This window comes from Cervus elaphus, chromosome 30 (genome assembly GCF_910594005.1).
Source record: "Cervus elaphus chromosome 30, mCerEla1.1, whole genome shotgun sequence".
Taxonomy (NCBI): Eukaryota; Metazoa; Chordata; class Mammalia; order Artiodactyla; family Cervidae; genus Cervus; species Cervus elaphus.
Window position 1 is genome coordinate 71,253,761 of NC_057844.1, and position 17,087 is coordinate 71,270,847.

The window sequence follows — 17,087 nt, forward strand, 5'->3', positions numbered from 1 at the left end:
GGGATGACCCGGAGGGATGGGAGGGGGAGGGAGGTGGGAGGGGGGTTCAGGATGGGGAGCACATGTAAATCCATGGCTGATTCATGTCAATGTACGGCAAAAACCGCTACGATATTGTAAAGTAATTAGCCTCCAACTAATAAAAAATAAATGAAAAAAATAAATAAATTTAAAAAAAGGACTTATGCTAATTCCAGTCATTAGAGGCAAGGAGTAGGTAGCAAGAGCTGGACTCAGTTATAAGATGCAAATCCATTTTTTCTTTTCTTTGGGTACCATGTTCTATAGGCTTCCTAATAAAGAGGCATTTCAGAACTCTTTATACCCACATTCCAGGAAGCACACATGTCTGACACTTTTTGTCTCCTCTCCTGTCTTTCTCACCTCAAGAGGGCATTTCCTGAGCTCCCCTTGATTATTGCAAAGTATTAAAAACAAACAAGCAAAACACCCCTCAAAATTAAAAAACAAAACCCCACCAAGTCTGTTAAAGCAGAGGGCAGGATGGAATATGAAGGTACAGGGCCTATGCAGTCCTTGGCTATATACTTGGAGGATATATAGATGTTCAATAAATATTCTATGAATTATGTTGAGCAGATAAACCACAAGGAATGATAGGAGCTTTTCAGTTCAGTGGCTTAGTCGTGTTCAACTCTTTGTGAACCCACGGACTGCAGCATGCCAGGCCTCCCTGTCCATCACCAGCTCCCGGAGCTTACTTAAATTCATGTCCGTCAAGTCATCTGACCCTCTGTCATTCCCTTCTCTTCCTGCCTTCAGTCTTTCCCAGCACATCAAGGTCTTTTCCAATGAGGTAGTTCTTCGCATCAAGTGGCCAAAGTATTGGAGCTTCAGCTTCAACATCAGTCCTTCTGATGAATATTTAGGACTGATTTCCTTTAGGATTGACTGGTTCAATATCCTTGTAGTCCAAGGGACTCCCAAGAGTCTTCTCCAGCACCACAGTTCAAAAGCATCAATTCTTAGGCACTCTGCTTTCTTTAAAGTCCAACTCACACATTCATATATGACTACTGGAGAAACCATAGCTTTGACTAGACAGACCACTGTTGGCAAAGTAATTTCTATGTTTTTAAATATGCTGTCTAGGTTGGTCATAGCTTTTCTTCCAAGGAGCAAGCATCATTTAATTTCATGGCTGAAGTCACCATCTGCAGTGATTTTGGAGCCAAAAATAAATAAATAAATAAATAAATAAAGTCTCTCATGTTTCCATTGTTTCTCCCTCTATTTGCCATGAAGTGATGGGACAAGATGCCATGATCTTAGTTTTCTAAATGTTGAGTTTTAAGCCAAGTTTTTCACTCTCCTCTTTTACTTTCATCAAGAGGTTCTTTAGTTCTTCTTCACTTTCTGCCATAAGGGTGGTTTCATCTGCATATCTGAAGTTACTGATATTTCTCCCGGCAATCTTGATTCCAACTTGTGCTTCAGCTAGCCCAACATTTTGCATGATACACTCTGCATATAAGTTAAATAAGCACAGTGACAATATACAGCCTTGACATACTCTTTTCCCGATTTGGAACCAGTCTCTTATTCCATGTGTAGTTCTAACTGTTGCTTCTTGACCTGCATACAGATTTCATAGGAGGCAGGTAAGTTGGTCTGATATTTCCATCTCTTTCAGAATTTTCCACAGTTTGTTGTGATCCACACAGCCAGGGGCTTTTGTGTAGTCAATAAAGAAGTAGATGTTATTCTGGAACTGTCTTGCTTTTTCAATGATCCAATGGATGTTGGCAATTTAATCTCTAGTTTCTCTACCTTTTCTATATCCAGCTTGAACATCTGGAGGTTCATGGTTCATGTATTGTTGAAGCCTGGCTTGGAGAATTTTAAGCATTACTTTGCAAGCATGTGATATGAGTGCAATTGTGTGGTAGTTTGAGTATTCTTTGGGATTGCCTTTCTTAGGGATTGGAATGAAAACGGACCTTTTCCAGTCCTGTGGCCACTGCTGAGTATTCCAAATTTGCTGGCTTATTGGGCGCAGCACTTTCACAGCATCATCTTTCAGGATTTGAAATAGCTCAACTGGAATTCCATCACCTCCACTAGCTTTGTTCGTAATGATGCCTCCTAAGGCCCAGTTGACTTCACATTCCAGGATGTCTGGCTCTAGGTGAGTGATCACACCAACGTGGTTATCTAGGTCATGAAAATCTTTTTTGTATAGTTCTTCTGTGTATCCTTGCCACCTCTTCTTAATATCTTCTGATTCTGTTAGGTTCATACTGTTTCTGTCCTTTCTTATGATCATCTTTGCATGAAATGTTCCCTTGGTATCTCTAATTTTCTTGAAGAGATCTCTAGCTTCCCATTCAACTGTTTTCCTCTATTTCTTTGCATTGATCACTGAGGAAGGCTTTCTTATCTCTCTGTGCTATTCTTTGAAACTCTGCATTCAGAAGCATATATCTTTCCTTTTCTTGTTTGCCTTTAGCTTCTCTTCTTTTCTCAGCTATTTGTAAAGCCTGCCCAGACAGCCATTTTGCTTGTTTGCATTTCTTTTTCTTGGGGATGGTCTTGATACCTGCCTCCTGTGAAATATCATGAACTTCCATCCATAGTTCTTCAGGCATTCTATCTATCAGATTTAATCCTTTGAATTTGTTTGTCACTTCCACCATATAATCATAAGGGATTTGATACATCATACCTGAATGGTGTAGTGGTTTTCCCTACTTTCTTCAATTTAAGTCTGAATTTGGCAATAAGGAGTTCATGATCTGAGCCGGTCAGCTCCCAGTCTTGTTTTTGCAGAATGTATAGAGCTTCTCCATTTTGATTGCAAAGAATATAATCAATTTAATTTCATTATTGACCATCAGATGATGTCCATGTGTAGAGTCATCTCTTGTGTTGTTGGAAGAGGATGTTTGCTATAACCAGTGCATTCTCTTGCCAAAACTGTTTATCTTTACCTTACTTCATTTGCTCCAAGGCCAAATTTGCCTGTTACTCCAGGTATCTTAACTTCCTACTTTTACATCCCAGTCCCCTATAATGAAAAGGACATCTTTTGGGGGTGTTAGTTCTAGAATTTCTTGTAGGTCTTCATAGAACCATTCAACTTCAGCTTTTTCAGCATTACTGGTTGGGGCATAGACTTTTATTACTGTGATATTGAATGGTTTGCCTTGGAAATGAACAGAGATCATTCTGCTGTGTGTGGTTTTTGTTTGTTTGTTTGTTTGTTTGTTTGTTTGTTTCCAGAGTTTGGCTTTATTTGCAGTACAGAAATCACTTGGAGACATCAGTGAAGCAGAGGTTCTGTCAAATCAATACTGTGCTGCAGCTTGGTCCATTGAAGAAGCCACATCTGGGATACAGAAGAAGCTCCTACGTTTACTTGCTTTATGATGGGTTTCTTTCCCCTCTGTGCTCATCAGTTTTAATAGGTTAAAACACTGCACACAGGCTTCCTCCAAAAGACTCTCCAAGTCTGGGTTTGGTTAGAACTGGAGGCCCACGTAAAACCAAGCTTGTGGCTGGGCTGGGTGGGCACTGTCCTGACACATGATGTGAACGGACAGGGGTGGGGAGGAGTGAGGGACGCTGTCCCCAGTTACAGACATTCAGTTCTGAACCTCCTTACCGTCAAGAGGACAAGATGGCACGCAAGCTGCACTTACCCAGCTCTTGAGCAGCTGAAGCTCATAACTGCAAAGGCTACACTGATTAAAAGATACAAATACTGTATCAAGTTCTCTGTATCAGTATCACAAGGTTTTAAAACTGATCCTTCACTAGAAAACACAAGCCAGTATTGGTTAAATTGAACAGAACGTGGGAACCTGTCAATTCGGAAGAGCCACTCCATGAAAACAAGTTAATACATGATATTAGAAAGGGGAGGAATATTTACTGGTACAGTGTTCTGCAATCTCTGTTTTGATTACAAAAGCAGGCCTTACAATACTGATTTCATACAATATGCATCATTTGCCAAATTTTAAGTTTGTCCTAATTAGATGATACATGTACTGCTGTTAGTCTTCCCCATAGATGTCATTTTTCTTGCACTTCATTTCCTCAAAGTCAAACTTGGATCCCGTCATCCTCTTATAGATGTCCTTAATGTCATCACAGGTCGTCTCAAAGTGAGTTGTTGCATCATAGGTATGGGATATAAAGATCTGGCTTTCTGTTCCCAAGTCTTTTGGTACAAGGAGGTGACTGATGCTAATGAATTTCTGCTCAATTGGTTCCAAGAGCTCCAGGGCTGGTCTGATTTCCTTCTCGGGCTCCTTGGTCTCCACCGTTGTGCTGGAGATGGCAATGTACTTGCCCTGTGTGGCCATGTTGTGTGCAGAGATCATGCAGACGTAGATATCTGACTTCTGGTTGACTTTATTCTGTGGAATAATGATCTGGCAGGAGTTGGCGTCGTTAGTGTTTCTGATGGGGTGGCTGAGGATACAGATGACTCTGATCACCTGGCCCACTTTTTCTACTTGATCTTTCACATAGCTGGGATCACAGATGAGCTGCTTACAGCGAGCAATCTCTCCTTCAGATTTTACACCAATCACCTTTCCATTCTGCATAATTATTTCTTCAGTTGGTTTATTCAGCATGTAGGTATCTCCATAAATAGTACTTAGCCGTGCAAATCCCTGTGGCAGTTCTCCAAGGCCGTAGAGTGGATAAAGGTATGGGCTTTTGCCATATCTTGCCAAAGATTCGCTGTAAAGTTTAATCCTATTAATGGTTTCACAACATGACTGATCTAAATAGTCATCAGTTCTGTAAAGTGCCAGGGCATGACCAGTAAAATCTATAACATCTTGGCCCAAGTTGAATTTCTTATACACCTCTCGCATTGATGTCTTCTTAGGATCAATGCCCTCAAAAGTTCGAGGATCGTTCTCATCAAAGTTGGCGACATATACCAGGAATTTTCTGAATCGACGTTTTTCAAACAGCCTCATTAGGCTAGATGCCAGGGCTTCTGCTTCAGTGGAAGGAACCTTGTAGATCTTTCCTCCCTTATAAACAAAGCTCCCTTCAGTCACTTTGAAATCCAGATAGCGAGTGACCTCCGTAAAAAGCAGCATCTTAACCAGCTGACCATTTGCCATAAGGAACTTGGGGATTAAGTCAACATTCCAGTCTCTTCCTCTGCCCATGGATGCTGGTGGAGTTCCGGGTATCTTAAATATTTTGTAAAAATCTTCCAGCGGTGTTATAGATGCACTCTCTCCTCCAGAATACGGGTTTCTATCCATGTGAAGAACTTTCTTCCCATTCACTGACATTATACCTGACAGGATACATTCCTTCAGGCCAGTGCCCAGCACCATCACGTCATACTCCTCATTCATGGTGGGGCTGGAGACCCAGAGAAGGCTCAGAGCTCTAGGGATCTGGGGCTGTGGCTTCCCCGAGGAGGAGGCGGAGGACGGTGGGGGGGGGGCGAGTGCTCAGGCCGGAAGGGGCCGGAGGGAAAAGGGACGCGGGGGCAGAGGCTACACGGAGCTGGCCAGGGGAGAGCCGGCCGCCACCTCAAACGGGAAGAGAAGAATGGGGCGAGGAGGGTAGGGAAGGCTGCGAGAGAGAGCCATTCTGCTGTTTTTAAGACTGCATCCAAGTACTGCATTTCAGACTCCTTTGTTGACTATGATGGCTACTCCATTTCTTCTAAGGGATCCTTGCCCACAGTAGTAGATATAAAGGTCATTTGAGTTAAATTCACCCATCCCAGACCATTTTAGTTCAATGATTCCTAAAAGATTGTGGTTCACTCTTGCCATCTCCTGTTTGACCACTTACAATTTACCTTGATTCCAATTTAGCTTTTACTGTGCATATAATCCAGTCTCCAAAACAGTCCCTAAAAATCAGGCACTTTGTTATTCTTTTGGCTGTACCTCACAGAATTTAATCTGTTTACATTTAAGGTATTACCAATAAGTATGTTCTTATTGCCATTTTTGTTAGTTGTTGTGGATTTGTAGGTCTTTTTTCTTCCCTTGGTGGTCATAGCAAACACCCTCTTCCAACAACACAGGAGAAGATTCTACACATGGACATCACCAGATGGTCAACACCGAAATCAGATTGATTATATTCTTTGCAGCCAAAGATGGAGAAGCTCTATATAGTCAGCAAAAACAAGACCCGGAGCTGACTGTAGCTCAGATCATGAACTCCTTATTGCCAAATGCAGACTTAAATTGAAGAAACTGGGAAAACCACTACACCATTCAGGTATGACCTAAATCAAATCCCATACGATTATACGGTGGAATGAGAAATAGATTCAAGGGACTAGGTCTGATAGACAGAGAGCCTGATGAACTATGGAGAGAGGTTTGTAACACTGTAAAGGAGACAGAGATCAAGACCATCCCCAAGAAAAAGAAATGCAAAAAAGCAAAATGGCTGTAAGAGGAGGCCTTACAAATAGCTGTGAAAATAAGAGAAGCAAAAAGCAAAGGAGAAAAGGAAAGATATTCCCATTTGAATACAGAGTTCCAACGAATACCAAGGAAAGATATGAAATCCCTCCTCAGTGATCAGTGCAAAGAAACAGATGAAAACAATAGAACGGGAAAGACTAGAGATCTCTTCAAGAAAATTAGAGATACCAAGGGAACATTTCATGCAAAGATGGGTTCAATAAAGGACAGAAATGGTATGGAACTAACAGAAGCAGAAGATATTTGCAGGTAGCCGGCCTGCTCAAGGCCCAAAACGGCCCTGGGAAAAGCCTTGAAAGAGGCCATTCCCTGTCCTGCCTCCCCATGATAAAGTAGTAAAACATTTGCCAGGTCTCCTTTGTTCTTCCTTGAGAAAAATGCAGTAGTGACCTTTACTTAGTAGTTTATCTTGGAATGCCAAAAACAAGATGTAAGCTTCTGCAATCACTTAAGACAAAGAATTGTATTGATGTGACATACACCAGATGACATTTTTTATGAACTATGTTTTCTGCTTCTACTAGTATAAAGGTAGATGTTTTACTCAATAAAGTTGCTGACTTGCCTAAAGAGCATTCAGCCCTCTCGACCCCATCCTTTACTTTCAGCTTCTTTTTCTCAGGCTTCCGTGCTGCTGCGGTCGGGACTTGTTCTCTTTGCCGGCTGGTCCCGGCAGATATTAAGAGGTGGCAGCCATATACAGAAGAACCATACAAAAAATATCTTCATGACCCAGATAATCACAATGGTGTGATCACTCGCCTAGAGCCAGACATCCGGGAATGTGAAGTCAAGTGGGCCTTAGGAAGCATCACTAAGAACAAAGCTAGTGGATGCGATGGAATTCCAGTTGAGCTATTTCAAATCCTAAAAGATGATGCAGTAAAAGTGCTGCACTCAATATGCCAGCAAATTTGGAAAACTCAGCAGTGGCCACAGGACTGGAAAAGCTCAGTTTTCATTCCAATCACAAAGAAAGGCAATGCCAAAGAATGTTCAAACTACTGCACAATTGCACTCATCTCACACACTAGTAAAGTAATGCTCAAAATTCTCCAAGCCAGGCTTCAGCAATACGTGAACTCTGAACTTCCAGATGTTCAAGCTGGTTTTAGGAAAGGCAGAGGAACCAGAGATCAAATTGCCAACATCTGTTGGATCATCAAAAAAGCAAGAGAGTTCCAGAAAAAACATCTATTTCTGCTTTATTGACTACACCAAAGCCTTTGACTGTGTGGATCACAATAAACTGAAAACTTCTGAAAGAGATGGGACTACCAGACCACCTGATCTGCCTCTTGAGAAACCTGTATACAGGTCAGGAAACAATAGTTAGAACTGGACATGGAACAACAGACTGGTTGCAAATAGGAAAAGGAGTACATCAAGGCTATATATTGTCACCCTGCTTATTTAACTTATATGCAGAGTACATCATGAGAAATGCTGGGCTGGAGGAAGCACAAGCTGGAATCAAGATTGCCGGGAGAAATGTCAGTAACTTCAAATATGCAGATGACACCACCCTTATGGCAGAAAGTGAAGAAGAACTAAAGAACCTCTTGATGAAAATAAAAGAGGAGAGTGAAAAAGTTGTCTTAAAGCTCAACATTTAGAAAACTAAGATCATGGCATCTTGTCCCATCACTTCATGGCAAATAGATGGGGAAACAGTGGCTGACTTTTTTTTTTTTTTTTTTTGGCTCCAAAATCACTGCAGATGGTGACTTCAGCCATAAAATTAAAAGACACTTACTCCTTGGAAGGAAACTTATCACCAACCTAGACAGCATATTAAAAAGCAGAGACATTACTTTGCCAACAAATGTCTGTCTAATCAAGGCTATGGTTTTTCTAGTAGTCATGTATGGATGTGTGAGTTGGACTATAAAGAAAGCTGAGCACTGAAGCATTAATGCCTTTGAACTGTGGTGTTGGAGGAGACTCTTGAGAGTTCCTTGGACTGCAAGGATATCCAACCAGTCCATCCTAAAAGAAATCAGTCCTGAATATTCATTGGAAGGATTGATGTTGAAGCTGAAACTCCAATACTTTGGCCACCTGATGCAAAGAGCTCATTCACTTGAAAAAACCCTGATGCTGGGAAAGACTGAAGGCAGGAGGAGAAGGCGATGACAGACAATGAGATGGTTGGATGGCATCACTGACTCAAAGGAGATGAGTTTGAGTAAACTCCAGGTGTTGGTGATGGACAGGGAGGCCTGGTGGGCTGTGGTCCATGGTGCCACAAAGAGTCGGACATGACTGAGTGACTGAACTGAACTGTACCTCATTGCATGTGGGGTCTTAATTCCTCAAGCAGGGATCAAACCGGTGCACCCTGCAGTAGAAACACCAAGTCTTAACCACTGAACCCAGGGAAGTCCCAAGTCATACTTCTTTAAGAAGCAGAACCAAAGAAAACACAATCAGAGCTCAGGAGGAGTTGGTCAATTCAATGCTCCACAATTACAGCAACTACGTATTGGGTCTAATAGAAGCATCCCACATGCAATGACCTATTTTTAGTCCTCACGACAGCTTGAGATGTTGATACTGTTAACTGTTGATAACTGTTAACTGTAAGGGAGAGAAAACTGTGGTGCACAGACATGGAATTCTATGCCCTGTGTTTTTTTCCCACTATTTTGTACTGTCTGCCTGATTAAAATCATTTACTAATGGCTGAATTCTAAAAGCTCTCCACAAAGCATCTATACACCCTGTAATTCTCACAACCCTGAAGTTTCACAGAAGCTTCTCCAGGGAGATAATCAACTTTGAAAAGGTAGCTTTGCAAAACTCTATCTGTAAGACATTTAAAATCTGTGTTTCCCTTTAGGAACCTCTCTAGTGCTAAACAAGCCATTGATCCTTTTGTTCTCAGAATTGTGGTTATCAATGGATAAAATTGTGGCACCTGAGAAAGTCTGAGTCCAGAAATCTGAGTAAATTACTAAATCGCACACACACACACAAAACAAACAAACAAAAACAAATGAAATCTGGTATCTCATGAAAATATCTGTTGAAAATATCTGCTGTTCAAAATATGCTCTATTGGGCCAAAAAAAGACCAACACTTTCATGCAATTCGAAAAAAACAATCAAATTAAAAACAATTAAACTTAGGTGCCTTATAAAAAGAACTACTGAGAATGCTATGAGTTACATACCTGAGATACAACTGACAATTTTCTTTCTTAAATCATGAAGTCCCATGCTAGTTGTCAAGATCTCATCAATCCAAATTCTACCTTCTGGTTCTGACAATCTAAAAAGGGCAGCGATGAGGGAACGTTTTCCAGCTCCTGTTCTTCCCACAATGCAAACCTGTAAAGAGACCCAGGAGGGATTAAGATTTAATATGCAACAAACCTGGGAGAAACCCTGGATATTGAAGATGAATTTTTAAAGTTCTATATAAACAGTAGTCTATACATTTCTAAATCATGGCCCTGCTAATATTATGGGTCAGAAGATTCATTGTTGCAGGTCAAGGGGCTGTGCTGTGATTTGTAGGATGTTTAGCAGTAGCCATGAGCTCTACGCACTAGATACCAGAAGCACTCCCACATTGTGCAACCAAAAATGTCAGACATTGACAACTGACCCCAGGTTGAGACTCCCTCCCCACCCCCAGTCTTAAGTTAAAGTTAAAAATAACAGGATCAATCTACTGGCAATGAAAAGCCAGAAGTCTCCTAAGTGATCCATAAGAAGTCAGCTTAAATTATCTTTATTCCTACTGTCTTTATATTTTGACCTTGAGAATTATGTGGGTAAATTTACAGAGATGTCAACAGGTCAAGTCAGAAGTGTTATATTTTATGAAAAAACCAAACAAACAAACAAATAATCACTTTCTCAGGAATCTATTATTTAAGAGGAATTATTCTTTGGTAGAGAAACTAAATCACTTCTTGATATTAAGTATCTTAATTATATTCTATCTTGAAAAGGAAGCATCTTAAAATTATAAAATGCAGGTCTCAGTGTCTTAAAAGACAGAGGCCTGTAGACAAAATACACATTATGAATTGAATGACATTTGCTATTCATATGGGACCTTTCTTCTCAGCACTTCAAAGGCACTTTATAAGCAAATTAATACTTAACAATTGCACTTTGGAAAGATACATGTGAAGTGTCAGTCTAGTCATTAAAACCAAAGCAGAGACAAATTAAGTGCACGAACTACAATTAAAACATCGTGCAATGTAGGTAAAATGCTGGTCAGGAATAAAATAATACTGTAAGAATTGGCTTTTCACTGTGCGCATTCAAACAGTGTACGCAGAAACTGCCTTTTATAACCAATGAGCTTGCCCAAGAAATAAATTCATCTTTATTTAGGAATTTGTAATCAATGAGGAGAATAAGACATGATTTCAATCATTTGTAAATTAATTCAGTAAAATTTTAAAACTCATGGCTTTAAACAGAGAAGAACTAAATCTTTCTGAACACTGTAATCAGAATGCTCATGCATGGAACTTTTCATATTTTCTATTTGAATATCTCCTAAGCTTAGAATCTGTCTGTAAAACCAACCTTGGCATTTCAAAAAATAATTTATCTTTATCGAAACTAAATGTAAGAAAAGCAGCTTTAGCTAATTTAAATTATCTTTGTGGCCATTTTGTACCTTATGTTAAACCGTAATTTATATGGTATAGATGGACCATTCTCAACATTTAGGCAAGTCTTTGTGTGTGTGTGTGTGTGTGTGTGTGTGTGTGTGTATCTCTACACAGAACTCATGGGTTCTGTGTACAGACAGGCCTCAAAGATATTGCAGATTTGGTCCCAGATCATTACAATAATGTGATTATCACAAAATAAAGCAAGTCATATGAATTTTTTTTCTCTGTGCATATAAAAGTTACTTTTGCACTATACTGTAGTCTACTAAGTGTATGATAGCATTATGTCTGAAAAACAATGTACAGTCCTTAATTTTCAAGTACTTCACTGCTATAAAAATGCTAACCATCACCTAAGCCTAAAGAACACTGATCACAGATTATCACAACAAATACAATAATGAAAAAGTGTGAAAGACTGCAAGAATTACTAAAATGTGACAGAGACACAAAGTGAGCAAATGCTGATGGAAAATGGTGCTGATGGACTACCTCAATTCAGGGTTGCCAGAAATGTTCAACTTGTTTAAAGAAAAAAACACTATCTGTGAAATATAATAAAGCAAGGTATGCCTGTATTTCTGGGTGTTTTCATGTGTACATCAACACTCACCACAACACAGGTGAAAATTATCTGTTAGAATATGCGTATGTCCCCACGATATCAGCTCTGCTGAAATTGACCCATCTGCGCAAATGGGAGCATTTGTAGACTTTGTGTAATTGGCTGAGATACGACAAGGAACCTTCTCACAGGGTGCTCACAACCAGAGGACTGTGAATTCAAAGTGAGAAGAGTAAGAAAAAAGCAGCTCAAAGAAAACTCAGTTCTGGCTGTTTCTACAGTTCAGTCATCAAAACTACAGTCTAAAAATCCTTCCCAGGTCACCAATATGTCTAACCAATTGCCCATGTAGAGTGCCACCAGTATCAGAAAGTTTATATTACTAAAACCAAAGACACCTGGAGATTGTCTTATTTTAGCTGCTTTGTTACTGCCCATCCTGTTTTCCCAAGCAGGCCAAGGCTGGTCTCTGATGACACACCAACTTGTTAGACACTTGCACATGGATCTCTCTTCATACATGAAACCCAACATGATCAACACTCAATGCCCAATGTAAAACAACCCTTTCTTCTGACTTCCCCACTTTACTCTCATTACTCTCTTCTCAGGCTCACAACCCTTACTTACAGCCTGCCCTGAGTGCAGCATGATGCCAAGCTCTGAAGACTACTCTATTTCATAACTCAAACCATTATTTTAATGGCCACATTTAGCACCTGAATGCCAGGCTGTATTACCTTCTAAAAGAACAAAGTAAAACAAATACTTCCCTTAATCATAATTGGTACAGGTGAATTTGAAAAGCAAATGAATATTAGCCCTCAGCCCAGCACTCTGGCAAAACCATTCTTAAGATGTTGATGTAGACCTGTGAATTCTTAAAGATACAAATTCATATATTTAAACAATATGAGACTAATATGAACATACTGTTGTAATCTGTTTTCATTTAGTATTTCATAAAAATACTTATTTTAGTGGTTACATATTTTTACAGTATGTGCTATGTGTGCTCAGTCATGTCCTACTTTTTGCAACCCCACAGACTACCAGGCTCCTCTGTCCTTGGGGATTCTCTAGGCAAGAATACTGGAGTGGGTTGCCATGCCCTCCTCCAGGGGATCCTCTCAACCCAGGGACCAAACCTCCTGCATTGGCAGGTGGGTTCTTTACCACTAGCACGCCAGACTATTACAATATATTGATTATTTATTCAACAAACTCCCTAGTGGTGGATATTTAGGCAGTCTAATATTTTGCCATCATAAAAAATTCTGTGTTAAATAGAAGCTAAAACTTTGAAAACACCTTAATTATTTTCATAAGATAAATTCTCAGATGTAGAATTGCTGAAAATCAGATATGAACAGTTTCAGAGGAAGCTTTAAGTACTGCCAACCTACCTTCCAGAAATGTGATACCATTTTCCACTCCCACCTGTTTTTCTGCACATTCACAAACATGGGTGCTATAGCTTTGTTTTAATCCACTTCAACTTGTTTCCAAAAAGTGGAAACACTTTCCCAGGATGTCTAGCTGGAGGCACAACAGCTACAGACTCCCTGCCTGCCTCATCTGCCTACTCTTATTCACGTGCCCTCACTGCTCAGATTAAACTCCAAGGCTGGCTCTGTGCCCATCACTCCAACCCAGGACATCTCTTCTACAAAATTATCCCCACTTACCTCTCTAATCTTCATCTCCACAAGTCAACTTCCTTGGGGTCACTAGCTAGTAGTGAGGGCTGAACATGAAAATGTGTGTTACACACCCTGTTGTTCTATTCCCTGGATGCTTTGCAGGTGCCTCTTCATTCACTGGATCAAGGCATCGTGTTTTTGTTTATGCTGGTCCTAATGCCTGGAATGCCTTTCATGAATATTTCCATCTGCTGAAACCTTAATCATACATCACTAAGTCTGTCTCTCACACCTAATTCCTCAGAAATGTTCTCCCTGTCCCCTCATGTGCCTTTTTTGCAACCCTCAGTTCACTTGCTCAGTCGTGTCCAACTCTTTGTGACCCTATGGACTGTAGCACGCCAGGCTTCCCTGTCCATCACCAACTCCTGGAGCTTACTCAAACTCATGTCCATCGAGTCGGTGATGCCATCCAACCATCTCATCCTCTGTCATCCCCTTCTCCTCCTGCCTTCAAACTTTCCCAGCATCAGAATCTTTTTCAAAGGGTTAGTTCTTAGCATCAGGTGGCCAAAGTATTGGAGTTTCAGCTTCAACATCAGTCCTTCTGATGAATATTTAGGACTGATTTACTTTAGGGTGGACTGATTGGATATCCTTGCAGTCCAAGGGACTCTCAAGAGTCTTCTCCATCACCACAGTTCAAAAGCATCAATTCTTCAGTGCTCAGCTTTCTTTACAGTCCAACTGTCACATTCATACATGACTAATGGAAAAACCAGAGCTTTGACTAGACAGACCTTTGTTGGAAAAGTAATGTCTCTGCTTTTTAATATACTGTCTAGGTTGGTCATAACTTTCCTTCCAAGGAGTAAGCATCTTTTAATTTCATGGCTGCAGTCACCATCTGCAGTGATTTTAGAGCCAATAAATAAATAAATAAAGTCTCTCACTGTTTCCATTGTTTCTCCATCTATTTGTCATGAAGAGATGGCACTGGATGCCATGATCTTAGTTTTCTGCTGTTGAGCTTTAAGCCAACTTTTTCACTCTCCTCTTTCATTTTCATCAAGAGGCTCTTTAGTTCTTCTTTGCTTTCTGCCATAAGGGTGGCATTATCTGCATATCTGAGGTTATTGATATTTCTCCCAGCAATCTTGATTCCAGCTTGTGCTTCTTCCAGCCCAGCGTTTCTCATGATGTACTCTGCATATAAGTTAAATAAGCAGGGTGACAATATACAGCCTTGACATACTCCTTTTCCTATTTGGAGCCAGTCTGTTGTTCCATGACCAGTTCTAACTTTTGCTTCCTGACCTGCATACAGGTTTCTCAAGAGGCAGGTAAGGTGGTCTAGTATTCCCATCTCTTTAAGAACTTTCCACAGTTTACTGTGATCCATGCAGTCAAAGGATTTGCCATAGTCAAAAAAGCAGAAGTAGATCCTTTTCTGTAACTGTCTTGCTTTTTTCGATGATCCAATGGATCTCCCAACCCTAACAGATGTTATGTTATCATTTTCAAAACTTCCATAAAAATTCTGACCACCTCTTCTCTTACAAAGCTAATATAGCCTTTTTCTTATTTCTTCAATGGAACTGGATGTGTTAATTGTTGTTTAGTGTCTCAGCTGTGTTAGATTCTTTTGCAACCCCATGGACTTTAGCCTGCCAAACTTCTCTGTCCATAGAATTTCCCAGGCCAAAATACTGGAGTGGGTTGCCATTTCCTTCTCCAGGGGATATTCCCAACACAGAGATTAAGCCGTGTCTCCTGAACTGCAGGAGAATTCTCTACCGCTGAGCCACCTGGAATGTGTTAATAGTAGGATCTAAACTGGATTTGCCTCGGTACTACCTGTATTACCTGTGAAGTCCTACACAAAAGAGGTTTCTGTAGAAAGCTGAGATTTTTAACTAAGGCTAGAGAAATTTATGGGAAAATCTTTTACCATATATAAGCTGGACAGAGAGACAGACATGTCAGATAGTCCCTATGGTACAATGGTTCCTATAAGTACAATTGCAAAATTCTAACCTCTCATTTTCATGGACAGACAAGAATTTACACTTTGTTAGTGTCTAAGGTGGCTCTAGTGATAAAGAATCTGCCTGCCAATGCAGCAGACACAAGAGATGAGAATTTAATCTCTGGGTTGGGAAGATCCCTTCAGATAGGAAATGGCAACCCACTCTAGTATTCTTGCCTGGAAAATTCCATGGACAGAGGAACCTAGAGGGCTACAGTTCATGGGACTTCAGGGAGTCAGACATGACTGAGCACACACCCATACAAGGTCATTTTGTACTTTATGAAAATGACAGTTTTCTTTCTCTAAGTGCATCTACTGTGCACTGGTCTCCACTCTGTTTGTTTTACATGTCTTATCTTGCTTAGGTTGTACAACTACCCTAGAGGTTAGGTCCTATCATTTCCATTAAGGAAAAGAAAATATTGAGGCTTATAAGATGAATTAGTCTGCTTGAAATAACAGAGCCCATAAGTTGCAGCATGGGACATAAACCCATGTGTCAGCCTCTTTTCCATCTGCTGATGGCCTCCTTATTACCTGGATGACCTGACACCTTATTATGTCTCTGTCTAGATAGAGAACATGCAGAGAGGTGTAGTTGCACTTATAACAACTGGCTTTACATATAGGTACTATTGCTAAACAGTTAAAGCATGATTTCAATACAGGTACATATAACATGTTAGGTGGAACAAGGGGGCTGACACCTCTGAGGAAAGAGGATACCTGAGGTCAGGTGGGCTGGCTGTCAGCAGGAAAAACCAACACCTACAGCTGGACCGGGAGAGAAACCTGCAGTTAAGTGGGGCACATGAAGAGACCTCATGCCCTGCTTAGGGCAGCAGGACTCACTTTGTATCCCAACAGGTGGTGAAAGGGCCCATATACACTGCTGCCATGGTCTGTCTCTGACTCCAGATCCAGGCAGGGCTGAGCCTGAGGGAAATCCCCCCAGTCCCCACAGGAGGCTGGTGTGGCAAAGGCCGGAGCAGGATGAAAACTGCCTGTGATGGAGACAGACTCCATTTAAAGATGTAAATTCTACTGCATTAAAGATGCAGTAGAATCTCACAGAATTAACTTATGATGTAAGGGCACAGTTTGTAGAATATGAAAGTAAATAAATCTGTAGGGTAAGTGGCACAGAACTTTCCAGAGCCTCATGCTCAGACACTAGAGATTCATGGGAGATTCACGAACTTAATTTCAAACTGTCAAAGGATGTTTCTTGGAAAGACAGTTTCTTAAACAAATGGTGCTGGGAAAACTGGAAAGTTACATGTAAAAAAAATGAAATTAGATCTACCTTTGACTCCATACACAAAAATAAGCTCAAAATGGATTAAAGACCTAAATGTGAAACTGGATACTATAAAACTTCTAGAGGAAAATATAGGCAGAACACCCTCTGACATAAAGCATTGCAATATCTTTTCTGATCTGTATCCCAGAATAATGGAAATAAAAATAAAAATAAATAAACAGAACCTACTTAAGCAAATCAGTGGGTAAAGAATCTGCCTGCAATGCAGGAGACCTGGGTTTGATCCCTCGGTTGGGAAGATCCCCTAGAGAAGGAAATGGCAACCCATTTCAGTATTTTTGCCTGGAGAAATCCCATGGACAGAGGAGCCAGCAGCCTACAGTCCATGGGGTCACAAGAGTAAACCACCAGCCACCACCAATTAAACTCAAAACCTTTTGCATAGCAAGTTCAGTTCAGTTCAGTCACTCAGTCATGTCCGACTT

The 17,087-nt window shown here is 40.5% G+C and overlaps 2 protein-coding genes across 5 annotated transcripts in view; both read right to left on the reverse strand.

The window, feature by feature from the left end:
• The window catches only part of LOC122686751 (ATP-binding cassette sub-family C member 4-like), a 2,082,459-nt gene that overhangs the window by 1,217,414 nt on the left and 847,958 nt on the right, over positions 1–17,087 (reverse strand). The gene's annotated exons all lie outside the window — the stretch shown is intronic.
• On the reverse strand, positions 3,402–5,548 carry LOC122686756 (rab GDP dissociation inhibitor beta-like). Its single transcript, XM_043891997.1, has one exon. The coding sequence runs from the start codon at positions 5,352–5,354 to the stop codon at positions 4,020–4,022; it is 1,335 nt and encodes a 444-aa protein (XP_043747932.1). The 5' UTR covers positions 5,355–5,548; the 3' UTR covers positions 3,402–4,019.

Excerpts from the sequence above, each read along its gene's own strand:
- LOC122686756 (XM_043891997.1), bottom strand. The coding sequence starts at position 5,354 with ATGAATGAGGAGTATGACGTGATGGTGCTGGGCACTGGCCTGAAGGAA.